Here is a 27,991-nt window from a genome sequence, read left to right as displayed (position 1 = left end):
ATGTTCCGCCAAACGCTGTCGGGCCGGCTGTCGCCCCGAATGTTGCCCCTCGTGGCCGCAGCCCTCCTCGAAGGGAAGGAAAGGAAAGAAACTGGCCTCTATCACTGGCGGGTAATGTGGGCTGGGAAGCGACGGGCAGCTTTTCCCAAGCAGAAGTCCGCACGGGTGTAAGAAGTTGGCGGCCGCGTCAATCTTCTTCCTTTTTTTTTCTTCTCTCCCCCCCCCCCACCGAAAGCCTTCGCCTTTTTTTTTTAAATCGAAGGAAGCGCATAAAACTGAGGTAGCTCGAGAGAAAGGCAATCAGCCTTTAGGTTTAGGTGTAAGCAAAGATTTTTTTATTAACATATGGGAGAATGGATTATAACGCAGTCGGTCTCGAACTCACCTTGATCAATAATAATAATAATGTTGGAAGGGACCTTGGAGGTCATCTAGTCCAACCCCCTGCTCAGGCAGGAAACCCTTTACCATTTCCAGTGTTGGAGCATTCACCATTTCTGGAGGCAGGTTGTTCCACTGGTTAGTTGTTCTAACTGTCAGGAAGTTTCTCCTTTGTTCTAGGTTGTGTCTCTCTTTGACTAGTTTCCATCTGTTGCTTCTTGTCTTGCCTTCAGGTGCTTTGGAGAATAGCTTGACTCCCTCTTCTTTGTGGCAGCCCCTGAGATATTGGAACACTGCTATAATGTCACCCCTAGTCCTTCACTTCATTAAACTAGACATACACAATTCCAGCAACTGTTCCTTATATGTTTTAGCCTCCAGTCCCCCAATCATCTTTGTTGCTCTTCTCTGTACCCTTTCTAGAGTCACAACATCTTTTTTACATCGTGGTGACCAAAACTGGATGCAGTATTCCAGGTGTGGCCTTACCAAAGCATTGTAAAGTGGAATTAGTACTTCACTTGGTCTTGATTCTATCCCTCTGTTAATGCAGCCTAGCAATGTGTTGGCTTTTTTGGCAGCTGCAGCACACTGCTCATATTGAAGTGATTGTCTACTAGGACTCCAAGATCCCTCTCACAGTTACTACTATTGAGCAAGGCACCACCTATACTATACCTGTGCATTTGATTTTTCCTGCCTAAATGTAGAACCTTACTTTTTTCACCACTGAATTTTCTTAGCCAAGGGTTGAGCCTTGAAGAAATTGGGCTAATCCCACTCCCCATTTTAGGTGAGCGACTCTTCACCCCAAAGAGATTGGTTGCTTCTTTAGTTGATCAGGTTTTGTTTGCTCCTAAAGATCACATCTTGAGAAGCAAACATTCTAAAGGTGTAACCTTTACATCTAAAGGTTGCATCTTTAGAATTTAGAAATACTTCTGAAGAATTACATCTGATACATGTTTTGCATGATGACTGCTGTTGAAGTCAGCGTGTCCAAACCTGGCTTGGAGTCTTCCTACAGCACTACTTGTTCATATTTACAACCTGTGTACTGTGAATACTTCATTTTGTGCCCAGCATAGTTTTTGTTAGATAAATTGGGTAGCTTCATAATCCTTCATAATTCATAATGGTCAGTATAAATTTCCTTTTTTTATGCTGACTTCAATGAAAGCTACTACTAACCAATAGTTTTTAAGGCAGATTCCAACATAAATTGCTGCTGGCCTGCCAGTTTGGCCAGTGTCATCACTATTCTTCTCAGTGGATGGGTGGACACCAAAAGGGGGCCTTGGTGTATTTGGTATTCCCAATAATTGAAACATCAAATTGGGGTAAGGAGGCTTATCTTTTTTCAAACCTTGCCCAGGATCATAAAAACTTTACAAAAACAATGGAAAGATTTCCATCTACCATATCTGGTATCATTCAGTTTTGATTCGGTAAAATGGTTGACTAATCATAACTTTCATTATAACTAATCAATATATATAAATGGCAAAGTGTTCCTTAGCTTGAGATTGACTTTCAACGATTGTATGAATGGAAGTATCCTTGAAGTTTTCTTAACAGCAATATAGGACTGGTTTGCCAGTGACTTTTTCAATGTTCCTGTCTAGTTTCAAATTCTCCCATCCTCAGTGCTTTTTTTGTAAAACAAAAAGGTGCCGGAACTCACACATGTCATACAACCCGCCTTGCCTACCCTACAAGGTTCCATCCAAAAAAGGTGCCGGAACTCCGTTCCGAGAGTTCTATGAGAAAAAAAGCCCTGCCCATCCTGATATCAATGTGGTCCAACTATTCTTACCTTTATGGGGGTGGAGGGGATTACTTAAATCTGGCAAGATATCGTTACCTGCTGCAGCAAATTCTTGAGAGAAGAAAAATAGATATGGGAAAATATAAATAGATTTAGTGACAGGAAAGTAAATGTTCATGACTATTATATACCATATAGATTTCCTTGCCTGGGAATTTAAATAACTGGATTTTAGAAACCTTTGAAGGATGTGTACACACTTGATCTATTTCTGCTCAGCATGAGTTTAAACTTCTGATGGTAGTAGGTAAAAATAGCAAGGGGTTGATATTGCCATGTGTGTTGTTTTCTACAGAGAGGTCGTTAAGATAATTAAGGTCACCAGATATAGTAGCCCTTGCATGTTAATATTTGGATGAATTATTTTTGCAGCGGGAAAAGCAGCCTTATTACAATCTCACTGTAAAAGTCCTCAGAGCCAGGAACATTAAGGGAACAGATTTATGTAAGTATCTGGAGATGTTTGCTTTCTCATTTGGATGCACCTTTATAATACATTTAGTAGAAAACCAACCGACACGTGATGAACAGTTCCTTAAAACAGTAGTCTGAGTTATAACTAATAGTAAGGGATAAGCATTTTCCTGGGATTTCACAGCTGTTGTGTGACCTCAGGAAAGGGTGAAGCTTTTTTAAGAAGGATTAAGAGGTGTTCCATGTTTGCCCATGTGTGTGTGTGTGTGTGTGTGTGTGTGTGTGTGTGTATCTTTGAATCAGTTTTTAATTTCCTGCTAATTGCAAAAGTGACTGGCCTACATTTACCCAGCTGGCTTTGTGGCCAAGGCAGGATTAGAAGTCATAGTCTCCCAGTTTCCTTAACCACTACAACCAAACTGGCTCTTTGTTTGTTTGATAGTCTATATTTGCTCTGAAAGCTTTCTTTTGGCATAAGATCTGAAGTATAGTATAGGAATAGGGAAGCATTTTTAGTCTGAGAGTTGGTTGAACATAAAGGACATCGGATACCTTGTACAGGATTAAGCATGGTTAAAAAGGTAAAGGTAAAGGTAAAGGTTCCCCCGCACATGCGTGCTAGTCGTTTCCAACTCTAGGGGCCGGTGCTCATCTCCGTTTCAAAGCCGAAGAGCCAGCGCTTGTCCGAGGACGTCTTCGTGGTCATGTGGCCGGCATGACTAGACGCCAGAGGCGCACGGAGCGCTGTTACCTTCCCACCGGAGTGGTCCCTATTTTTCTACTTGCATTTTTACGTGCTTTCGAACTGCTAGGTTGGCAGAAGCTGGGACGAGTAACAGGTGCTCACTCTGTTACGCGGCACTCGGGATTCGACCCGCCAAACTGCCGACCTTCTGATCGACAAGCTCAGCGTCCTAACCCACTGAGCCACCGCGTCCCTAAGCATGGTTATTCTCCCCTAAATGTAGTCTGGAACTTGAATATGGTGTAATCACCAAGAGTCAGCCTGGCTCAAGGCTATCTTTATCTTTACCTTTTAGAAAGAAGTGGAAGTCCTATACAGAGAATTCTTTTTCCCAATAATGATGAGGGGGCTGGCTATGGTCTTTCTTTTCTTTTAGGATGTTCACACATTGTATACTTTTTTTTAAAATTTTTTTTTTAAGCTATGCTCTTTCCTGTAAGAATAATCTGACATTTAAATATTCCACAAATGTACCTAAATACAGAATAAAGTGAATAGGTAAAAAACAAAAAAAATGTAAATGTGCTTTATATAAGTTTGATTACTTGAATATGCCTTTGTCTGATGTTCAGTATAAGCCATGGTGAATAAATGATAATTAGAGGTATTTTTTCTGTAACAGAGTCGCAGTATCAGAAGATATTTGTATTTGATTACTAACAATGAGAATTTCAAAGAATATATTTTAAATCTTTAAGAAAATTCCTCATCTCACTGTGGCCTAGAATATACAGAAAGCATAAAAACAAGTTTAATACTAATGAAAAGCAGTAGCAAAAGCAGGGAACTAAAATTATGAGTGATAATTTTAGTGATAATTTTTTAGTGATAATATAATCCATGCTTATTTAAGGAGAATTATTTTCAAATGTCAGTAGAATACAGCTGAAGGGGAAAAAAGATGGATTTAAAACTTTTGAAAGATCCACTAGAAGCAGGAGATAAGTAGAGTTCTCTCCTTTTCTAGCTCTAGAAAAAGATAATCTTACATGATTTGAAAACTAAACTTTCATCTAAATTGAACAAAATCCAGAAAGTGTGATATAGAAATTAATGAGAATTGAATCACCATCTACTTAAGCATCATTCGTTGATAGGGCTCGCAACTTGGGCGTCCTCCTGGACTCACGGCTCAATTTTGAAGACCATATAGGAGCCGTGACCAGGGGGGCTTTTGCCCACGTTTGCCTGGTGCGCCAGTTGCGACCCTACCTGGACCGAGATGCCCTACGCACAGTCACTCATGCACTCGTGACCTCCCGTTTAGACTACTGCAACGCTCTCTACATGGGGCTGCCCTTGAGGACCACTCGGAGGCTTCAACTGGTGCAGAATGCGGCCGCGTGAGTTGTGATGGGGGTTTCCCGATACTCCCATGTAACACCTCTATTCTGCGAGCTGCATTGGCTTCCGGTTGCCCTCCGGGTGAGATTCAAGGTGCTGGTGATGACCTATAAAGCCCTGAATGGCTTGGGTCCGGGATATTTGAGGGAACACCTGCTGCTAGCATCAAGTTCCCTTCGTCCAGTGCGCTCACACAGGGAGTGTCTTCTCAGGGTGCCGCCGGTAAAAGATTGCCGGCGGATAACACCCAGGGGAAGGGCCTTCTCTGTGGGTGAGCCTGCCCTCTGGAAACCAGCTGCCCGTGGAGCTTAGGACTGCCCCTGACCTTCGTTCATTCCGCCGGGACCTGAAGACCTGGCTCTTTGAGCTCTCTGGCCCAGGCTGAGAATTTTTAACTGGGGTTTTTATTTTTAGGGATAATTTAATCTTTTTAATAGTTTTTTAACTTTTGTATTTTGTATTGGTTTGATTTTAAATACCCTGTAAACCGCCCTGAGTCCTTCGGGAAAGGGCGGTATATAAATCTAATAAAATAAAATAAATAAATCATTCACAAATAGAATGTGGCTGCAAGTTATTTAAAATGGGATTGTACAAGTTAGGAAGGACCAAATGTAAAAGTGGATGACTTTCCTAATTTAACAAACCTGTCCATATCTGTTCTTTCCATTTAGTGTCCAAAGCTGACTGTTACGTGGAATTGAGTCTGCCAACTGCATCACCTCTTGTTTATCAAACTCGAGTTATTGACAACTGTAGCAATCCGGAATGGAATGAAACTTTTCAGTACAGGATACACGATGCAGTCAAAGTAAAGGATTCCACTCTTGAAATGCAACAATAAGTAGCAAGAAAAAACTTACATTTTTGGAAACCCAAAAAGTCCTAATAGCAAATCATAAGTCAGTAAGCTCCAATACACTCCTCTGACTTTGGTCTCTTATGACTGTTTCTCACGTTCATTTTTCTACTACAAAGTTACTCTTGGTGCCTGTCATGAGTTATTATAACTAAGTCAGACACTTAAGTCAGAGCTGTTCTTAAAATCAGAAGAAAGAGAATCAGAATCAGAATTTTGCCTGTTTATCCTGGCAAAATTAATCCTGTGTTACATACACTATTTGCAATCTCTTATTTGCCTAATTTGCCTTGTCAGCCTCAACTCTCAAACTGGACTATGACCAAGCAAAACAAACCTTGCATCAAAGGGTAAAGGACATCGAGAGGCAAGTGGACTTAGATATAGCTCTGCTGTTTCTGGCTCTAGATTCTATTAGATACATGGTTACACCTGTCAGGTATCTTAGTCAGTTGGAGTCAGTAAACCACCGGAAAGCATTCTCACTTGCACAGTGCCATGAGTTTCCATTGGCTGTCCTGTACGGCAAGTATAAAAAGATACCATTGGCTGAACGGCTCTGCTCCTGTGGCTCAGGAGAGGTGGAGACCATTGGACACATACTCCTTCAATTTTCCTTCTATCGAGCTATTCGGAATAACCATATCCTCCCCATAATTGATAGGTATCCTGGTAATTCGGAAAGTATTTATCTCCAGTGGCTGCTTAAGGAGGAGCAGGCAGTGATCACAGCACAGGTGGCTAGATTCTGTGCAGCAGCATTGGGGATTCGCCAGAAACATAAATAAACGTTTTAGATCTTTTTAATAATCTTTTATAATTAATTTTATTACATGTTTTTATCCAGCATTAGACTATACTCAATATATTTTTATTGTCAGGTTAGCATGATCCAGTTTTTCTGAAGCTAGCTAGTTTTTGTTATACTGTCTGTAAAACTAGGCAGACCTTGGTCACCCATTGATTACATCATTAATTGTAATATAATGCTATGTCTTCTATTAGCCTAATGATTTCTTCTTTCATCTAAGTCCAAGAGCAAAACCACCTTACATAAGTGCAAAACCACCTAACATAAATGCAAACCCACCTTACATAAGTGTAAAACCACCTAGAATTAAACAAAGGAGAAGAATTTATAGTATATTGTGTGTCTTTTAGAAAAAAATTAACAGAAAAGTTATTTAACACACATTTAAGTTCACATTCTGATAGCATCATAGTCCATCATGATAAAATAAAACTTCAAATTTTGCTACAAACCAGAAAAAATAAAAAGTTTTCCAAAGAATGACTTGCCTAGTTCATCTCTTTAAACATACCTTACTGCGGATAATCAACTTGCCATACAGTTAATATAGGAATGCTTGCCTACTTCTAAGTATGACCTGCAATGCAGAAGTGCAACAATTATGATTTAATTATTTTCTTATTTTTATCCACTCTTACTTATCAAATTCTGTTTCTGTGGAGTGGAATGGCATATTGAAATCTGTTCTATTAAAAAGCCCAAAACTATAATGGAGTAAGTAAAACTGGTAATTCGTATATTTTTAAAACAAAGCATTTACTTTTTTTTTCATGGAGCATCATACTGTACTTAATTCTTTCTCTACTTGTTACCTTTTGTCTTTTTCCTGTTTTTTTTTAGAACACGCTTGAACTGAGACTGTTTGATGAAGATGTTCTTATAAGTGATGAGCTTACTTCTGTCGTGTTTGATGTTACAGGGATTCAGGCCGGCCATTCACTGAAAAACACTTTCAAGCTAAAAGAAGTTAGTTGTTTTGGTTGCTCCGTGCATTAAGAAGTCAGGTTTAAACTTGTTTTTGCTTCTGAATACTTACATTGGACATAAATAAAGAATATCATTGCATTAACTGTCTTCCTCCTGTTGCAGGGAGCAATCTATAGCTGAATAATGTAATTTTTGATGAGTTTTGATGCTTGAAGAACTGAATGGGATCTCTCAATTTGGATGTTCATTTGCATTGTCTCAATCCTGCCAAGACTGAGTGGCTGTGCATACCGGCATCTCGGACTAACCAAGTTTTTCCATCGTTAACTATGGGGGGTGAGGTGTTACCCCCGGTTGATAGGGCTCGCAACTTGGGTGTCCTCCTGGATTCACGGCTCAGTTTGGAAGATCATATAGGAGCCGTGACCAGGGGGGCTTTTGCCCAGGTTCACCTGGTGCGCTAGTTGCGGCCCTATTTGGACCGAGATGCCCTACGCACAGTCACCCATGCGCTCGTGACCTCCTGGCTAGACTACTGCAATGCTCTTTACATGGGGCTGCCCTTGAGGACCACACGGAGGCTTCAGCTGGTACAGGATGCAGCCGCGCAAGTTGTGATGGGAGTTTCCTGATACTCCCATGTAACACCCCTTTTCCGCGAGCTGCATTGGCTTCCAGTTGTCCTCCGGGTGAGATTCAAGGTGCTGGTGATGACCTATAAAGCCCTAAATGGCATGGGCCCAGATTACCTGAGGGAGCACCTGCTGCCAGTGTCAATTTCCCATTGTCCTGTGCACTCCCACAGGGAGGGCCTCCTCAGGATACCTCCGGTCAAGGATTGTCGACTGGCGGTCCCCAGGGGGAGGGCGTTCTCTGTGGGCGCACCTGCCCTATGGAACCAATTGCCAACAGAACTCTGGATTGCCCCTGACCTTCGTTCATTTCGCCGGGACCTAAAAACCTGGCTCTTTGAGCTATCAGGCCTGGACTGAGGGGTTTTAATGATCTTAAATTGGGATTTTAATTCTTGGGGCCATATTTAATTTAAATTAATTTTAACTTAATTTTATACTGTATTGTTTTTAAATTTTGCCCTGTAAACCGCCCTGAGTCCTTCGGGAATAGGGTGATATACAAATTGAAATAATAATAACAATAACAATAACAATAACAATAACAATAATAATAATAATAATTGTTTAGAAATTATGGAGCCCTACAGATTTTTTTCTAATCTCTCTATTGTTGGTAGCTCTTGGGTTGACTTAATTTTCAAGGAATATAAAACTGGAAACAACACCTCCCTTATTATGTCAAGTTTATTTGCACTTTTTATTAACTTTGCAATTGATGATGTACAATATACAGTATTTGGCAGACAATTGAAACTTCTGCTGGAATGTTTTTTACTGAAACCTTATTTTGTCAAATTTATTGTAATGTTTGGATCAGAGCAGCCTGTGAAAATTATACAAATATGTTCTGAATTGTGTCTACTCCTTAATTTAATAATAATAATAATGATAATGATAATGATAATGATAATGATGATGATGATGATGCTCACAGATAATATATTAATTTAATACCTATTTATCTCCAGGATAAGGAAGAATTGGATGTAGAATTTTTTATGGAGAAAAGGTAAGGACTGTTTTATTTTCTAGTCACATAATCTAGAGTTCTAGATTTAGGTCCTCTAATAAATTCATTTAAGACTTGCATCTAAAAGATGAGTAGGACTAATATATTTTGAGGTTTTTAAAAGTCTCCTATGGTTTCCCCTCATCCCCAAAAGGTGCTTAATTAAGCACACAACCTTTATAAAACAGAATTGTGAAGTGATGCCACACTTGAAAACAGAAAGACAGATGTGTTGCTTTATTGCAGGGGTGTCAAACTCAATTTCATTGAGGGCCGCATCAGCATTGCGGTTGCCCTCAAGGGGCCGGGTGGGGTATGGCCAGGGTGGGCGTGGCCTACTGGGTGGGCGTGGCTACAGTGCGTATGGCCTACTGGGTGGGCATGGCCAGCTCTACATCATTCGCATCAAGGGTGCCTATGGGGGCCTGGGCAGGAGTGGGATAGATCTGAGGGTCTCTGGCAGAAGGAGGGTCTCTGGGCCAGGGCCTTTCCCTCACTGTTTCCAGGATGGCTTCGCGGGCCACATGAAACCACTTTGCAGGCTGGATCCGGCCCCCGGGCCTTGTGTTTGACATGTCTGCTTTATTGGATAGGAATAGTTTCTGTGCAGAAGAAGCTCCTATTATCAAACCAAAGTACCTTGTTGAAACAAATTGTGTTTGTTTTGATCTTTGCCAAAAAAAGATTGCTGAAGCAAATCCTGCCTGATATACGCAGGCATAGTTAAAAACCAGTGTTTGCCAAAGTAAAATAATAGGACACAAATGCTTATGAACAATATACCTTGATGTTGCCTGTGCAGATAAAACTTTGTCTGTGAAAAGAATGGAAAAAAATACTACTGTTCCTTCCTCTTCGGAGGCAAAAATAAGTATCTTAATTGCTTGCAAATAGCATATGATTGCTATTGAGACTTGTGGGTCTCCCACCACCCCATGTTATTTTTTTCTGGAGGAGAAGTAAATAGATGATTGGTCCATTCATAGAAAACAATCTTAAGGTTTCATTTGTGCTGATCCTCAATATGCAATATCTGTAATTTTTTAAAAATTGTTAATGGCAAAACAACTGTAGGAAATGAAGGACTAGAATTTTGGACTACAATGTGTCATGTATGCTGGCTGGGACTTAATGGAGTTATCATTCATGGGAAACAACTATCGCAATCTTGAGATATAAATTAAAGAGCTCAAAAAGAAAGAGAATAATTAATGTAAAATATTTTGTTGCTGTTCATGGTAATACTTTTGTATTCATAGTTCTGATCCTCCTGGTGAAATTATCACGAATGGAGTCCTGGTGGTGAGTATTTAATAAATTGGAATAGTGCATACTTTATAATTATCATTTACTGTGGCATTGTAAAGTTAGAGCTTGTAGTCTTGAAAGTAGAATATTTCTCAAATTCAAAGCATTTTTCATCTGCTGCTGCTATTAAAATCTTTTTGTCAAGGACTCTGAAATGTATAAAATTCATAGTAAGAATATTTATTGTCATCAACAAAGAAAAACTTGAAATTTTAATAAAGTATCACAGAATATTAAATTGATCCCAAAAATCCTCTCCAGTTGTTTTATATCTTCATATAACGTCTTCTAGATTGACTTCTCTGTTCTAGAAAACTTCTGTACTAATAAAAAACTCTGGGACATGATTTATTTGAGTAGTCAGTTCACTTAGAATGGTAACCTCATTAAACTTCTCAACAAACTCAGCTGCCACAAAACACAAGGTGAAAACCATTGCTCTATAAATGAATTTTCCAACAAACTGAATTATATTTCATACAGACACAGAGGTAAATATGCCTTTCTCTGAAGTGAATGTTATTTTAGTAGGCTTTTTCCAAATGCAAGGCATTGCATTGTGTTACCTGTGCCTGATAGCTATATATTTTTTGAAGTGCAAAAAACATGAGAACAGTATACACTATTTTAAATGATCTTTAAATATAATTAATTAGCTAGCCAGTGGAAAAACACATGTACCATACTTTACATTCCCAAGCATGACAATTCAAACTATTTTTTTTCTGCATTAACTATTCCAGAACTTAATCGAACGGAGATCCAGTTTCCAAAACCAATATTTATTCCTGATTATTTCTTTCCATCTAGGCTTATCCTTGCCTTTACTTGCAAGGGACAATTAACGATCAGAATACAAAGATGAGAGAACAAGGTAGGTCTATTTTGTTATGTTTTCTCTTTCCTCATAATTTTATGATGGATAATTCATTACTCTGCTTGCATCTAGGAACTCAGTGAATTAATAGAGGTGCAGCACTTTAAATGAAGTGAAATTCAAGTGAGGTGAATTTAAAAAGGAACAGTGGAATCAGACCAAAGGAAGTATAATTTTATTGGTTACATAGTTTTCTCAGACTAAAAGAAAGCAGGGGTGTGAATGAATGAAAATTAGAAGTATGTGTAAGAAAGAGAAAACAACTTGTGCTCAGTTTTGTGGATATGTGAAATTTTCTTTTGAATCAAAATTATGTTTGTTTTGGTGGGCTTCTTCTCTTTGTTTGTATGATGTAACTGGGTGAATCTGCATGAATTTCTTCCCTAAAATTTGCATCATGTCGTTCTTCCCCCCAATCTATAAAACAGAGATAAACTTATTTTGCTATTTTATTTTGCCTGGATGTGTGGTCTTCTTCAGGAATTTTCTTCCCTTTCCAGGTAATGTATTTCCCCTCCTCCACCATTTAGGAATTAATGAAATGCTATATAAACATGGAAGAGAGATGATAATCCATTTATTTTAGAGAAAATCTCAAAATTTATAAGTGTGATGCTATTTGTTTCTTGACTATAATACTCTTAGAAAGAAAAGTTAACAGAATTAGCTTCCAGATTTAATTAAATTTAAATGTTGTTTCTTTAATTCAAACACAACGAACATTTCAATTTAATAAATTGTCAGTTATATATTTTATGAATTAATGTTCTGCATAATGTAACAGGGTGCCTCAGGAAGCCTTTCTCAAAGTTTTTACCCTGAAGGTACACTTGGAATAATATTCAGGTCACAGCAAACCTCTGCATAAAAATTGCAAAAAAATACGAATACTTTGCAATACAATTCTTACCTCCTGTAGAATGTAAAATTTTTTTACAGTTACAAGAACTACAAAGTGGCAGGCCAGCAGCTGAGTTGTGGCATGTAAAAATTCCCAGCATTGTGAGTGCTAGCATTGTACATTGTGTGAAGTTCAATCCCCCCCCCCCAAATTACAATCTCATAGATCTCCTAGCCACATTTTGTTGAATCCCAGTTGAAAATGCTGCCTCAGGTGATCCACACACCTATTCCACTTTCAGTGGAAACGTTTAAACAGAGGCCAAATGACGTGTCAGGGGTGTGTATTAATTAGCGTAGACATTGGACAGAATGTTAGACTAGGTCACAGGTCTGCAACCCGCGGCTCCGGAGCCACATGCGGCTCTTTCAGCCGTCTCCTGTGGCTCCCAGTCCTCTGCCATGTGCAGTCCCCCCCAAAAAAAAGTGGGACTAAAAAATTTCAACCAATCAATTCAAATATGCAGGGTCAGTGTATATCTCACCTTGGCTCCACTCTTCAGTGAAACCCTGTTCTGCGCATATGCGCATGTACGCGCATGCGCACACATTTTTTGCGGCTCCCAGTTTTTCCTTTTGTGAGGGAACCGGTTCCGAGTGGCTCTTTCACTGTTTCAGGTTGCTGACCCCTGGACTAGGTGATCTCCAAGGTATCTTTCCACTCATACATCTATGATTCTATAGTCAATTAAGCAGAGGTTAAAATCAGTTAGTTTACTATAGAACTTGGAATAAATTTTATCAATGGCTAGACAAACGAATTAGAGAGAAAGGAATGTGATACTTATTTTTGATCTTATTTTACTAAGAAAAATATTATAGATTGAAATTTTAACATTGTTTACTATAATTTGCTATATGTACTATTGTTATCAATCATTATTCTTACCACTTCTATTGGTATATATCAACCCAGAGAATACGCTATTTGCTAAATATTGAATATAATTGGGGGTAACCCCAACCCCTCCCCCAACTTTCCCGCTATCCCAACCCCATACCCTATCCCTTCATTTTCCTCCCCACCCTTATAAAAACAAATAAAATTTACATTAAAAAACTCAGCTATACAATAGACAGTAAAAGTGTGCCATTTTGCTCTTCTTTCTTTGGATTCCCTCCGGTTTATAGTCTTATCTTTTTTATTTTATTTTATTTTTATTTTAATCCCATTTATATCCCGCCCTTCTCCGAAGACTCAGGGCGGCTTACAATCTAAAGCACAAATCAAATGTGCTTAGCAGTAGCCTTCATTCTATGTATATGCCTGCTTATTAGGGCTTTCACCCCCCCCCCCAAGCGGCATTATTACAAAGTCAGCTTATTGCCCCCAACAATCTGGGTCCTCATTTTACCTACCTCGGAAGGATGGAAGGCTGAGTCAACCTTGAGCCTGGTGGGATGCGAACCTGCACTAATTGCAGGCAGCTGGTGTTACTTAAGGAGGCATTAGCCCACTGCTCCACCAAGGCTCATTCCATTTGGTGGAATGTAGTCTGGATTCCCAGGAGAGAGGGACTGCATTCCAGACGACCAATAGATACAAAGTTTAGATAGTTTGGTTGAGAGAAAGAGGTCAAGATAGCCCCTCCCTAGAAGTTCTTGGAGTATGTCTTTTAATGATGCAAGTAGTTGCCTTAGTTTGGCAAGATTTCTGTCAATAGGTGAGGGACGATAAACTACTCAGAAGAAACTTTGCATGTCTGTCTTGGTTTTGGAGTCTGACAATCCTGTTTTTTCTCTCAATCATATATATATATATATATATATATATATATATATATATATATATATATATATATATATATATATATATATATATATATATATATATATATATATATATATATATATATATATATATATATATATATATATATATATATATATATATATATATATATATATATATATATATGTATATTCTTACTGTCTTTTTAGAAAGCAGTCAGTTCAGGCTTTCACTTCCTGGATCTTATGAGAAACAGTTAAGTGAGCCATGCAAGTCAAACCCCGATCAGGCCTGTGGGATCCCATTTGTCTTTCACGTAGGCAAACAGATGTGCTCACAATTGAGCGTGGAGCTGGAAAGAACTATTACAGTCCTTCAGGTGAGGAATGGATTGCACATTCAGCTTTTAGGATGCTTACAAATATGCTTTCCATATGAAATATGCTGTGTCTGTTTTCAGGATGGAGTGAGTCCTGAAGTGGAAGAACACAGTACTGTTCTTGGATCAGGGACTGTTCCATTGAATTTACTACCTCTGGGAAAGGAAGTTGATATAACTGTGCCACTTGGAAAGGTAACATTTTTTTCTACTATAAAATATTTCATAGATTGCATCACCTAGTCAGCGATTCATTTATTTATTCATTTATCAAATTTATGTGACTTTCCCCCTTAACCAATATATTCTGGATGGTGAACAGGAACAGGAAAAAAGACATAGCGAACAGACAAAAATCAATAAAAAGGTTATTTTTTTTAAAAAAAATATCCAACAGCATAAAGCATATGTAAGCTGAGGTTTGTTGAAATTTTGGCCCAGCCTCTGGGGGAAAGCCAGGTCAACAAGGTCTTTTGTAAAATTAATTACTGAATCAGTGTTTTTTTTCTTGTAACCTCTTTCAGAATATTTTGTTTTTCCTTTTAGGAACTAAGTGTGGATCTAAAGGTGAAAGCTGAAGAAATGTGAGTGAATCCTTCTTTGCAGATTTATTTAAGCTTGGGCTTATAAAATTTCCTTGGACATTGTTCTGGGACTTCATTTTCATTTTTTTCTATTTATACCTCCTAAGTCAAAGAAAGGTCACTAGGAGTCAAGTGACATTTAAATAATACTAATACTAATAATTTAAATGTCACTTGACTCCTAGTGACCTTTCTTTGACTTAGGAGGTATAAATAGGGGAAAAAATGAAAATGAAGAAATAATACTAATACTAATAATAGGGATGCGGTGGCTCAGTGGGTTAGGACACTGAGCTTGTCGATCAGAAGGTCGGCAGTTTGGCAGGTGGAATCCCGAGTGCCGCGTAACAGAGAGAGCGCCTGTTACTCATCCCAGCTTCTGCCAACCTAGCAGTTCGAAAGCACGTAAAAATGCAAGTAGAAAAATAGGGACCACTACGGTGGGAAGGTAACAGCATTCCGTGCACCTTTGGCGTCTAATCATGCCAGCCACATGACCACGGAGATGTCCTCAGAAAAGTGCTGGCTCTTTGGCTTTGAAACGGAGATGAGCACCGGCCCCTAGAGTTGGAAACGACTAGCACACATGTGCAGGGGAACCTTTACCTTTAATATTAATAATACTAATACTACTAATAATAATTGTATTTGTGTTGAAGCTGAACATTAAAGATTTTGCAACAAAATCTCCCAATGTCACTTCTTTGCTTGTCAGATAAAAATATTTTCCTTTAGATCGATAAATAGTTCAATAGACAAATGGATATCCTTTCTCTCTTCCCTCTTTTCTCTCTCCCTCTCAGTCTAATGTCCTGTCTATATGCTTTTCGCTTTGTTTTTCCCCTCCTTTTTGAACATTGCCATGATTAATTTTAGGATTTTTAAACTAAGCCTTTGGGTTTTTGTCTTCTACTAATTAACAACAAAATTTATTTCCCTTTTATTATTTACACCTGCTGATTAAGAATCTTATCCAAAATGGAATCTTATTTTTTATAGTTTTGTCCATGATTCAGCCCCCAATTTTTAAAGTTAGAATGATATATTGCAACATATTGAAAATATATGCGTATTGCTGTTACTTGGAATATTTGTTACTGATGTTCTTTTAGTAGTAAACTAAAAATGTTCATATGATTTCATTTGGTCTAGATTGGAGTGTATAAAATCAGACTATTGCTTGATTCAGTTCACTATTGTATATCAGCTGGATTTAGGAACAAGGAATTTTTATTTATAACTCCCATTTTCTGAATTGAGAAATAATTGAGAGATTTTTTTCCAGTGGTATTGCATGGAGTATGAACTTTTAAAATGCACATTCTCATTTCCTTGCCTCTTTTCAACACAATTCTCTAAACCAGCACACAGGATCTTGATGTACGTCTTGGTTTTGATCTTTGTAAAGAAGAGCGAGAATTTTTGGAAAAAAGAAAGAAAATCGTATCTAAGGCACTAAAGAGCATACTCAAATTGAGAGAGGACCTCAGTAATAATGAGGTATGTCACTTAATCAAAATGAGTATGTATACTCATTTGTAATTAGACATAGTTTAAGTGAGACACTGACTCTCAAATATACTACATTTTATGAAAATTCTTCAAATATACTAGCATAGTATGTTAATAAGTGGTGTCTTTATTGACTTTTTTTCCATAACAATTTAAGCTCCCCCCCCTCTTGTTTTTCCTTAAGGTGCCTGTTATAGCAGTCCTAGGATCTGGGGGAGGGATAAGAGCACTGTCATCATTTTATGGAAGTTTGCTTGGTCTTCAGCAGCTAAATCTCCTGGATTCCATTACATATCTTTCTGGAATTTCTGGTTCTACATGGTATGTATATATGGTAGGTATTTCTTATTGTGAAACTATAGTAATAAGATATTACTTTGATCTTTGGAGCATTTGCTAAAATCATGTTTCATTCTATTGCTCCAGCAAGTACATAATTATCCAAAAACATAGATTCTTACAAAAATAATGTTCCTTTTCTTGTCTAACTATTGTTTGGATGTGCTGTTTTGGATTGCACTGTCTACCTCTCCTTGAGTCTGGAAAAGTTATTAATTTTCTTTGTTTTTATGCCTTATCTATATGCAACTCTATGAGATCTTTTGAAAAAGCAGATTTTTCGAAATTTGGTTATTCTCCAATGATTCTGCTATTTTTATTTTCTCATTTTGGAGGCCAATGGTGTGACAGATAATATGGTACCCATATATATCATGCCGGATTGCATGACTGGAACAGCCCATAAATGGCATAAATCAGGGATGGGCAATTAATTTTCCCAAACAGCCACTTGAGAATCAGTGACTGATTTGAAGGGCTGCTACTGCTGCCCTGTCCCCACTGCTGCCGCTTCTGCCACCTTGCCCCTCCCCCCCACTATGCCCCACTGCCTCTGCTGACATATCCCGCCTCCTCTGCTGTCCTGTCCCTGTCGCTACCATTGCTCTCTCAGCGATGCCATGGGCCAGACTGGGATTGCCTGCAAGCTGTAAAATGCCCAGGTCTGTCATTAATATATAATGCGGTCAACCTCATGTTAGCCTTTCCTAGCCTATTTTCTTCTTAATACAACTATAGAATATGATTGCTTAGCATTTAATTAGAGGTTGATGAAAAGACCCATGAAATTGCCTTGAAATGATGCATGCCATGCCCTGGTCTAAAGCAAGGCTCACCTTGATCTTTGGTCTTGTAACCCTATCTGTTTACCACTGAACAAGTAAACATGTTTGTTGTCTATTATTCAGAAAATAGAAAACAAGAAAAACTGCTTCTTGTATAAACAACTCAAATAAAACCAAAAATGTAAAGAGTCTCACTGCCACAATAAGACATGGGGATTTCCCCCCCTCTTATGAGACGTTTTGGACTTGGGAAACAGGTTTTGAACTATACTTAAATCATTTTCCTGCAGTGTTTCAGAGTGTACCCATCTAATGCTAAAGACCTGAATCAAAATAAAAAATCCCTTAACATCAAACATACACAAGACCTGGCAAGGACATTGTTTTAATGCATAGTAAAAATTGAGTCTGAGATGTCACAGTTTTTCAGAAGCTCAATAATAAACAGAGCAAGTATAGGTATACCAACAAAAAGTTAAAATAGTTGTCTGGATTAATTTTATTTCCTCTTAAGAATCCTAGGAGTAGTTTTTCAGCTTGGACATTGTTCTTCACGAGTTTTTTTTTTAAAGAAGACATTTGTATATCTCCAGGATTTCTATTTTTATCTATTAAATAGTTAAGCTCAATGCTGTTGTACTGAATTTGTCATCAACATTTTTGTAGGTGTTTATCAGTATTGTATCAAGACCATGAATGGTCACAGAAGGACCTCAAGGATCCAATCAGCAATGCGCAGGATAAAATATCCAGCAGTAAAGTAGCAGCATTCTCCTCAGAACATATGAAGTACTATTTCCAGGAACTGAATGCTATGGAAAATGCTGGGCGGAAAGTATCTTTTACCGATCTGTGGGGCCTCATTGTTGAGTACTTCCTGCAACAGAAGGTGAGACTTGTAGATTTGGAATCTTTATTATTTACCTTCTTAGAGAACTTCAAATTTGTTCTTGCTTGAACCATACTAATACGCTTTTCTCTTTGAAATCCTAAAACAAACGGAGATTCTAGTAATTGCTTATTTTAAAAGTACTAATCTCAAATATCAATCCAATTCTGAATTGAATATTTAAATGATTGAAGGCAGGATATAGAACATGAATATGGAAAAAAACCCAGCTTTTGCCTTGGAGCATGTTTCTTCTTTTGAGACAAGACATTGTCACTACATGCCCAAAGAGGATAAAATAAGTCAGGTGGAACAAGGCTTTCTTTTGAGAACTGCCTGTTGAAAAAGGGCAGATTTTCATTAGACACATTTTGCTGCTTTACTTATAAATGCAGAGAATATTGCAAAGCCTAAATCTCCAGATTTTTTTTTCATCTAAAGGAATATTCATAGAGAACTGTGGTTTTCTATCTAAATCCAAACAAATGTTGACCGTTAATTGAAAAGAGTCCTGTTCATAGGCATGATTAACAATAAATCACTTTAATTGGACCTTCATGTGTGGACTTGATCTTTTATGCTTGACAACAGCCATCTAATCAGGAGGATTATATTGGGTGTGTCTTGTTCTCTCATTGAGATGGTAGGTGTCTAATATATCCCAAAGGTGCTTTTTCAGGAGGCAACTGGACTTTCTTGTTTTTCTTTGAAGACATTTCACTTCTCATCCAAGAAACTTTTTCAGCTCTGATTGGGTGGTGGGGAATGGAAGGATTTATATTCCTTGCAGACGGCTGGTCATTTGTATTCTTTTAGAGAGTTGTTGAGGCCACTTGGAGGTTTATCTGTGTCCTCAAGGTCACCAGTTGCCTCTTGAAAAGCACCTTTGGGACCATGACCTGGATGACTGAGAATCTCCATAGACATTTATCTATGCACAGAGCTGAAGAAGCTTCTTGGATGAGAAGCGAAATGTCCTCAAAGAAAAACAAGAAAGTCCAGTTGCCTCTTGAAAAACCACTTTGGGACAACCATGACCTGGATGACTAAGAATCTCCATAGACATGTTTCTAATATATATGCATAAGATATGAGCTCTAACGTCACTGCAAAAATGATATATTCTGTGATTCATTTCTTTTGTTTAGGAAGACCAGTCAAAATTGTCTGACCAACAGGAAGCTGTGAAATATGGGCAGAATCCCTACCCAATCTATGCAGCTGTTAATGTGAGGCCCAATGTTCGTGGTGATGACTTTGCAGGTATAATAAGGCAGGTGTATTTCTTTCTTATAAAATCCGGGGCAGATTTCATCTTCTAATCTAGAATGTCTTTAGAATTAGCACTTTTGCAGCAGTTGCACAATATTGCAGAATGGCCTTGTTGTGTGGTCTTTATTCTAATTATCATGTGAATGTAAAGACTGGACTTTTTGATTGAATTGGAACACAGTGATTTTGCTTAATGTTTTCACTATGCTGGGTGTTTTTCTTTTTAGAATGGTGTGAGTTCACACCATATGAAGTTGGATTCCGAAAATATGGTGCTTTTATTCGAACAGAAGATTTTGATAGTGAGTTTTTCATGGGACGATTGATTAAGAAGCATCCTGAGCCCAGGATCTGCTATTTGCAGGGTATGTATTTCAGAGCTTATTGTACTTAATCCAAAGGCAAATACATAAATAAACCATGGGCTAGTATAATGTGTGGAAATAGCATGATATTAAAATCTGAAGGCTGAATTAATCCCATCTATAACCTCTGAATACTTTTAGCACTTTAGCAGCTATTATAAATGAACCTTCATCCACCCTTCTAAATTTAAACCAGGGAGCATTTTTTACATTCCACATTGTTTTATAAGAGCACAACAATAGCCACATGTTTCTAATGGCCCGAATGGTAAATAGATGCTGTGTTTGAGAATAAAAACAATTTATTTGAAGTAGAAGTTTCATCTCACGCACTAGTGAAACTTGCACAAAGTATTTCTTAATTGATTTTAAAGCTGTCCAATATGTGAAGATGATGAGAGTTGTAATTCCAACATTTGGAGAATGAAATTGAGGAAAGGTATTAAAATTATACAGCTGTCAGAGGTAAATCTCAGATTGAACCTAATTCTTTATATCACTTTTTAAAAAGCTTGAATGTTTCACTTTTAATAATAATAGCTACTGGCAGACTTTGCTATCTCTTAACTGATAAACAGTACAGCATATTTTAGAAAGTATAATTTTCATTTTTTTGAAGTGTAAATATGGTACACTAGGATACATAATCTTTTAAATTAACCAAGCAACTAGTTACATCTAGTGTCAGGCATTAACAGTATTTTTAAAGTCCATTACCGAAAGCACAAATGTGTTCTAATCTTTCTGTTATAACCTTGCATGCTAACTCATGAGGCCACTGAAGGACATGTATAAATTAAATTAAAGTCTAGTTCACAGCACCGCTTATAACATGCCCAGGTTCAAACCCTGTTTTGTGAACTCTATAGGGATGTGGGGAAGTGCCTTTGCTGCTAGTCTGGACGATGTCTGTCTGAAGGTAGTTGGCTCAGGATTCAGCTTTCTGGAATCATTGGGAGATGTAGTCAAAGTAATTGGTAAGTAAGGCCAATTTGCATACTAATTAATACTGTAATGCTAGATTTTCTTTTTAGGTATATGAACTTTTCCATAACCATGACTTTGCCATGGATATGGGCTGATGTGATCCAAGCAGAATGGAGGCATATATGCCTATGAGAGGGGTAGGTAACCTCGGCTCTTTTATGACTCATGGACTTCAACTCCCAGAATTCCTGAGTCAGCTATGCTATGCTGAGTCAGGAATTCTGGGAGTTGAAGTCCATGAGTCATAAAAGAGCCGAGGTTGCCTACCCCTGGCCTATGACATATCTGACCCTTCCTTTCTAACAAGTAATCCAAAGGGAGCTTATTCCCACCTAAGCAAGTCTGGGCTTATGATTTTGAAAACAGAAATGCCATTCTAAATAATTACTCCCATGTTTGTTTTCTGACAACTATTTATTTTTTATCCTACCTTTATTATTTTTTATAAATAATTCAACACAATAATAACTCAAGACCATACCTAATACTCCTTCCTTCCTCCTCCTATTTTCCTCACAACAACATCCCTGTGAGGTGAGGTGGGCTGAGAAAGAGTGACTGTCCCAAAGGTACCCAGCTGGCTTTCATGCCCAAGGCAGGACTCCTATAGAACTCCTGGTTTCTAGCCTTAACTGGTGCCTTAACTGCTGGGATGAAACCGTGAATTTTGTTTCTCTTTGTTTAATATCTTTCTTGAAAAACTGCTCCCTTTTACTTCTAAATCCCTCACCACCCCTCATGCTCCCAAATACATAGCTGAAACATGACATTTTCATTGTGTATTCTTCACTATTTTTGAGGAGAACTTTTTTGTTTTTGAATTTTGGTGTTACAATTTTGGGTCATGTTTTTCCTCCCATTTTAACTGCCAGAGGACTTTTACTCCTATTTTTTTACAACTGGCCAAAATATGTGTGTGTGTGTGTGTGTGTGTGTGTGTGTGTATGTCTGTGTATGTTTGGGGCAAAAGTTTGAAAATTTGATTCCAACTCAAGTTGGTTGGGGAAACATGTTGCCTTCATAAACCCAGAAATTGCTGATCCCTGCTATGTGGATGATGCAGCTGAAATCCAGTTGTTGCAATCCCTCATAAAAATCTTCACATTAGCTCAGCATAAATGTTTGTAAGATATCCAGGAATATGGATTTTATATCCCAGAGTAGCCTTTAGTCTTGTCTTGGAATCAGATCCAAGCTTAGAGGGTCTGCTAAGCTTCCACGTCCAGATGAGATCAGAAAATGATTTGCTCACCAAAATCATTATAAAGGACGAGAAAATTCAAATAGTGTTCATAATAGTTGAAATACCTGATTACCCCAAAGCTGTTAATATCTCACAAGGTAGATTCAATAAGTAGATTTGAACTGTTTAACCATATTTAGTATTGTCCGTGATTGCAGATGACAGTCGACGATTCCATTTCCGGGATCCTATGAGGTTGAAGACACGTCTGGTTATACCAGGTGGACCCTTACTACAGATTTTCCAGGACTTCTTCAAGTCTCGTGTAACTGCTGGTGAAACATTTAATTTCATGCAAGGTTTATACCTCCACAGAGATTATATTAGTTTCAAAAAGTTTGTCATCTCAAAAGGTAATTTTGGATTAGTGAGCCTCTGTCAGTTTGTAGTGTAAAAATTACGTTTTGGGATATGTGTGTATAAATGGGAGGAAGAGAGCAATCTGAATAACACAAGGTTTTCAAATTAAATATGAAATACATGCACATTAGGCAAATCAACCTATTAATGAGATAATTAGATCTAAAATTTAGCCAGTTACTCCATCCCAATATAAATAAATTTCAGTTCTAAAATATTTTTCATTATATAGAGGGTTGTAGTTTTTGTGCCACTTCATTGGTAAGAATGAAATATATTGCTTTTTTTCAGAAACACACTTAGATGCTTTTCCTAACATGTTGACTCCAATGGAAGAGAGTCTTTACTTAGTAGATGGTGGCTTTTCTATAAATTCTCCCTTTCCATTGCTAATTCAGCCAGAAAGAGATGTTGATGTGATTTTATCATTTAATTATTCTTGGGAAGCACCATTTGAGGTAAGACTCATAAGTACAAAGTGAATTGTTCTTTGCTTTAGTCTATGTGTTTCCAATGTACATCCATCCCATGGTACTTTTATCTCAAAGACCAACTTCCTTCAATATGCTAATTTTATTTTATGCATATATTAAGTTGGGTTAAAGTTAGTATATATATGTATGTATGTATGTATGTATGTATGTATGTATGTATGTATAAAACATTTTGAATTGCACTTATTTGGGGGGAATAGGATGAGCATTTTTATTGTTTTAAAAACCTGAAAATCACTATTAAACTGTAATCATAATACAAGAATCAGGAGCAACGGATGATAAATTATGCCCATACTAATTTTAATCTTTTTTATAATGAATACTACTTATAATATACTTTTAGTTTAATTTTTCTAATTTGGGTCCCATAAAACCAAAATATTAAGACTTTTCTGGAGAGGAGCCCAAATTTTGAATGTGGTACAAATTCATATATTAAATGGTGCATAAAATATGTTTCTAGCACTACAAATGTATGTAGCCAGTTCAGTATATTTTATAGGAATATATGATTTAATGAAACTTATTAAGAATATTGCAGATTTGAAAAGTATGTTCAGTTTTTATGATTACTTTTATTTTAGTATAAATTATTCTTCAGTACTGTTGAGCTTTGTGTACCGTTGTTTTGTGCTTCCTTTCTAGCTTAGATTTATAGGAGGTATTCAAAAAATAATTTATATTCTAGTTATATTGCTAAGCACATTGGTTTGTGCTAAGATTGTAAGCCGCCCTGAGTCTTCGGAGAAGGGCGGGATATAAATGGGATTAAAATAAAAATAAAATAAAAATAAAATAAATATTGTAGTTTAGGAGAATAATATTGGTTGCGTTCTCTTTACAGACAGTCATTAATATTGAAATCATCACTTTGGAAGCTAAATGATTGTGAAAAGGACACATAGTTATCAATAGGCAAATTGAAGTCCTTTTTAAAAATTCTGTCCCATTACTTTCTTTGGATATTAGCTTGGTATTATGGTCAGATATGGGAAAAAACCTCTAATGATTGCTTAAAAACTCTGTGACTACAGATCTTGGAGTTAACTGAAAAATACTGTAGAGAACGAGACATTCCTTTCCCACAAATAATTTTTAATAAAGAAGATGAAGAAAGTCCTAAGGAATGTTATATGTTTATGGATGCTGAGAACCCAAAGGCTCCCATAGTCCTTCACTTCCCTCTGGTTAATGATACATTCCGTAAATATAAAATGCCAGGTATGAATTCTTAAAATTTTTAATGTATCTTGCTATGAATTACAGCAAAATGCTGGATTGGTTGAATATTTTGAAGTTAGACCCTGATATTGTAACAAATTTGTTGTACAAAACATCAAAAGCTGTTTATTTGGATGAACTGGAATAAACGGGAATAGAAGATGATCATGGAAGCGTCTTTGGACAATGCTGTCTCCCTCAGTTAAGAAATGGAGATGAACACCGCCCCCTAGAGTCGGACATGACATAATTTACCTTTTTAAATTAATTAATGAGATGTTCCAAAATAACATTTTCCAAACTTTAGCTTTCAATTGATATTGCACTACAGCCCCGCATGATCCCATCTTCCCTGTGGCATGCTGATTGGAAATAAAATTGTAGTTCAATATTTGGGGTACTGAGGTGATGAAAGGCTGTTGTAAAAGCAGCAATATTTGCACATTATACAGAATTTATCCCATGTGCCTTTTAACATTGTGAACAAATTTGTTTTATAAAGCAGAAACACGTATGGGAGACAGGGAAATTACTTCCTGACAAAGAATGATGTTAAGAGATTTTTCACAGGGGTGTTTTATAAATGAGGTGTACTTGTATTGTGCTTTTATCAGGCACATCATTGTCTTGTTCCACTTGGAGTAAACATGGTTGTGCATTGAGGTATAGATCTACGTAAGCACTGATAATAGCCACCTCTCAGAGAAAAGCTAATATTTAAGGCTCACAGAATATATGTTCTTCCCTCCACTATTTACAGGAATAGAACGTGAATCAGAAGAGGATAAGACTTTTGCTGATTTTCAAATTGAAGGAAAAGATTCACCATACAGGACATTTAATTTTACCTACACAGCTAATGAATTTGACAGACTTGTACAATTGAATTGCTATAATGTCCTTAATAACATGGATGCTATTTTGAAAGCCTTACGACTAGGTTTAAGCAAACGAAAGGAAAAAGCAGGACCCAAGTGCTTCCTTGAAAACTTATTATGAAGGAATTTCAGTATTTTATGGAAGATTTAAGAAGGCTTAACAAACTTATAAAATACCCTTTTATGGAGATTACAGATTTATTTATTCCACTGGTGTAAGGGGTCCTTATATATATTTAAGAAAATCCAGAGACATACTATGTCAGTTGCAGCTGGGTAGATGTACAGTATATTATTCAGCCATAGTTTATTTTAAAGTCTCCTAGAATATTTCTTTACCCATGTGATCTATAGAGTTTTATTTTCTAATGAATTGGTAGTTAAACTCTAATGAAAAAGTTTCTAGTTTCCTGAACTTCCCATGATCAAAATGTGAAGAAAACTAGATGCTGAATTAAATTTATTTTTGATTTTATACATGAAATGGGTTCTTCCAAAAGATATTCTTCCCCTCCTCCCAAGATGACAAGGACAGTCTCCTAGCTGAACTTTGCAGCTTATGTTTTTTAATTAAGAAAAGAGTAGAATTTTATTTTGATTTATTTATCTCAGAAATTATTACTTTCAAGGAATTAGTTTGGTATTAAGCTTTATTTACAAAAAATTAGCTCTCAGTGTGCACTCTTACACAGGCAGACATCTCCCGAAACAATAATATGACATAGGGCGGGGGAGAAGAAAAATTTGCAGTCTAAATCTGAACAAACCAACCTAAATGATTTGATTCCAGTACGGGACTGTGTGCCAGTAAGGACAAAGAGAAAATGGATTGGCAAGACCAAATTTGGAAAACATGAAGGCTATGCTGAAGATTGCATGGATTTCTGTTATTTTTCCTGTGGGGGGGGGGGGGAAAGTAATTCTTTAGTAGGAAGAAGAAAAAAAAAGTTATTTGAATTACATACATTACTCTTTATTATATATTTTGTTTAAGGCAGTTTTAATGGTTAGCAAATTCTGTGTAACTCTGAACAATCAAATTATGGTTGTGATTTGTGGTGATGTTATTTGTGTTGGATTAAGGAGTACAATTAGTACTCTTTGAAGACTGAAATCATTAAAGAAGCATTCATCCTATCAAATGTAACTTTACAGATGGTTAGTTTAACTTTAAGCAATTCATTGATTCTTAAGCCATTGGGAGAGAAATCTTAACACTTTTCGTGAAATCACAGGAATTGATGATTTTGCTTTTTATAAGAAGCCTTATTTCATGTTTTCCACAAAGATTTACTCATTTTGTTACAAAAACAGTACTTTTTCTACATAATAAAATTATTTTTTTATGTGCCAATTGTAGTTGTGAACATTTGGTGAACTTGAATTTTCATTCAATGGATTTATGTCAGAGTTGTACAGTTCTGAAGCCTTAATCCCGCAAGTGGTTTGAGGGCAATGTGTTAAATACTTCTGGAGTGTGATTATGTGAATTATATTTTAATTTAATTTAATTTAATTTATTAATATTTCTATACCGCCCTTCTCCCGAAGGACTCAGGGCGGTGTACAGGGCAAGAATAAAACACAGAAATTTACAAAAGATAAAAGGTAATTAAATACATGCCCAATTAAAAAATACAGTTAATACATACTAAAAACCCCAATAAAAATAGTAAAAACCCCACCAATCCCCCCTCAGGCCAGGCCGGCTTGCTCGAACAAGTATGTTTTCAGATCGCGGCGAAAGGAGCGAAGATCGGGCGCCGTCCGGAGCTCAACCGGTAACTGGTTCCATAGCTCCGGGGTGCCCACAGAGAAGGATCTCCCCCTGGGGGCCACCAGTCGACATTCTCTGACCGGTGGCACCCTGAGGAGGCCCTCTCTGTGGGAACGCACAGGGCGGAGGGAAGTAGACGCCGGCAGCAGGTGTTCCCTAAGGTACTCCGGACCCCTGCCATGTAGGGCTTTAAACACCATTACTAGCACCTTGAATCTCACCCGGAAGACAACTGGTAACCAATGCAGCTCACGGAGCAGAGGTGTGACATGGGAGTATCGGGAGACTCCCAACACAACTCTCGCGGCTGCATTCTGTACCAGTTGGAGCCTCCGGGTGGTCCTCAAGGGAAGCCCCATGTAGAGAGCGTTGCAGTAGTCTAGACGAGAGGTCACGAGCGCGTGAGTGACCGTGCATAAATCATCCCGGCTTAGATAGGGCCGCAACTGACGCACCAGGCGAACCTGGGCGAAAGCCCCCCTAGTCACAGCCACCATGTGATCTTCCAAGGTGAGCCGTGAATCTAGGAGGACTCCCAAGTTGCGAGCCCTATCTACGGGGGGGTAATAATTCACCCCCCATAGAGAGAGATGGAATATCCGAATAGACCCGGGATGAAGGTATGCAAAGCCACTCGGTCTTGTCGGGGTTGAGTTGAAGTCTGTTCCTCCCCATCCAGACCCGAACCGCCTCCAGGCAACGGGACATCACGTTGAGGGCATCACTGGGGTGGTTTGGGGTCGAAAGGAAAAGCTGGGTATCATCAGCATACTGATGATACCCAACTCCAAAACCACGAATGATCTCACCCAGCGGTTTCATGTAGATGTTGAACAGGAGAGGTGAGAGGACCGACCCCTGAGGAACTCCACAAACGAGAGACCTCATGGTCGACCTCTGCCCTCCTGTCAACACCGACTGCGAGCGTCCCTGGAGATAGGAGGAGAACCTCTGTAAGACCGTGCCTCCCACTCCCAATCCCTTGAGACGCCGCAGCAGGATACCATGGTCGATGGTATCGAAAGCCGCTGAGAGGTCTAATAGGACTAGAACAGAGGAATGACCCCTGTCCCGAGCCCTCCAGAGATCATTCACCAGCGCGACCAATGCCGTCTCCGTGCTGTGTCCGGGCC

The 27,991-nt window shown here is 37.9% G+C and overlaps 1 protein-coding gene across 1 annotated transcript; it reads left to right on the top strand.

Moving 5' to 3' along the window:
- Positions 1–26,429, top strand: LOC308678478 (cytosolic phospholipase A2 zeta-like; the record flags this gene model as incomplete). The annotated part of the gene is made up of 20 exons (XM_081345689.1): positions 1–111; positions 2,582–2,654; positions 5,387–5,523; positions 7,223–7,348; positions 8,913–8,953; positions 10,213–10,255; positions 11,072–11,135; positions 13,980–14,149; positions 14,231–14,344; positions 14,696–14,733; positions 16,098–16,233; positions 16,430–16,566; positions 18,036–18,258; positions 19,407–19,521; positions 19,758–19,895; positions 20,765–20,872; positions 22,284–22,478; positions 22,777–22,943; positions 24,017–24,203; positions 24,964–26,429. The coding sequence occupies 20 exons, from the start codon at positions 1–3 to the stop codon at positions 25,200–25,202; spliced, it is 2,562 nt and encodes an 853-aa protein (XP_081201815.1). The 3' UTR covers positions 25,203–26,429.
- Between the last annotated feature and the right edge of the window lie 1,562 nt (positions 26,430–27,991).

Source organism: Vipera berus (genome assembly GCF_964194415.1).
Source record: "Vipera berus genome assembly, chromosome: 1".
In the NCBI taxonomy this organism is placed as follows: Eukaryota; Metazoa; Chordata; class Lepidosauria; order Squamata; family Viperidae; genus Vipera; species Vipera berus.
The sequence above is the reverse complement of the archived record's forward strand: the minus strand, read 5'-3'. Positions and strand labels throughout refer to the sequence as shown.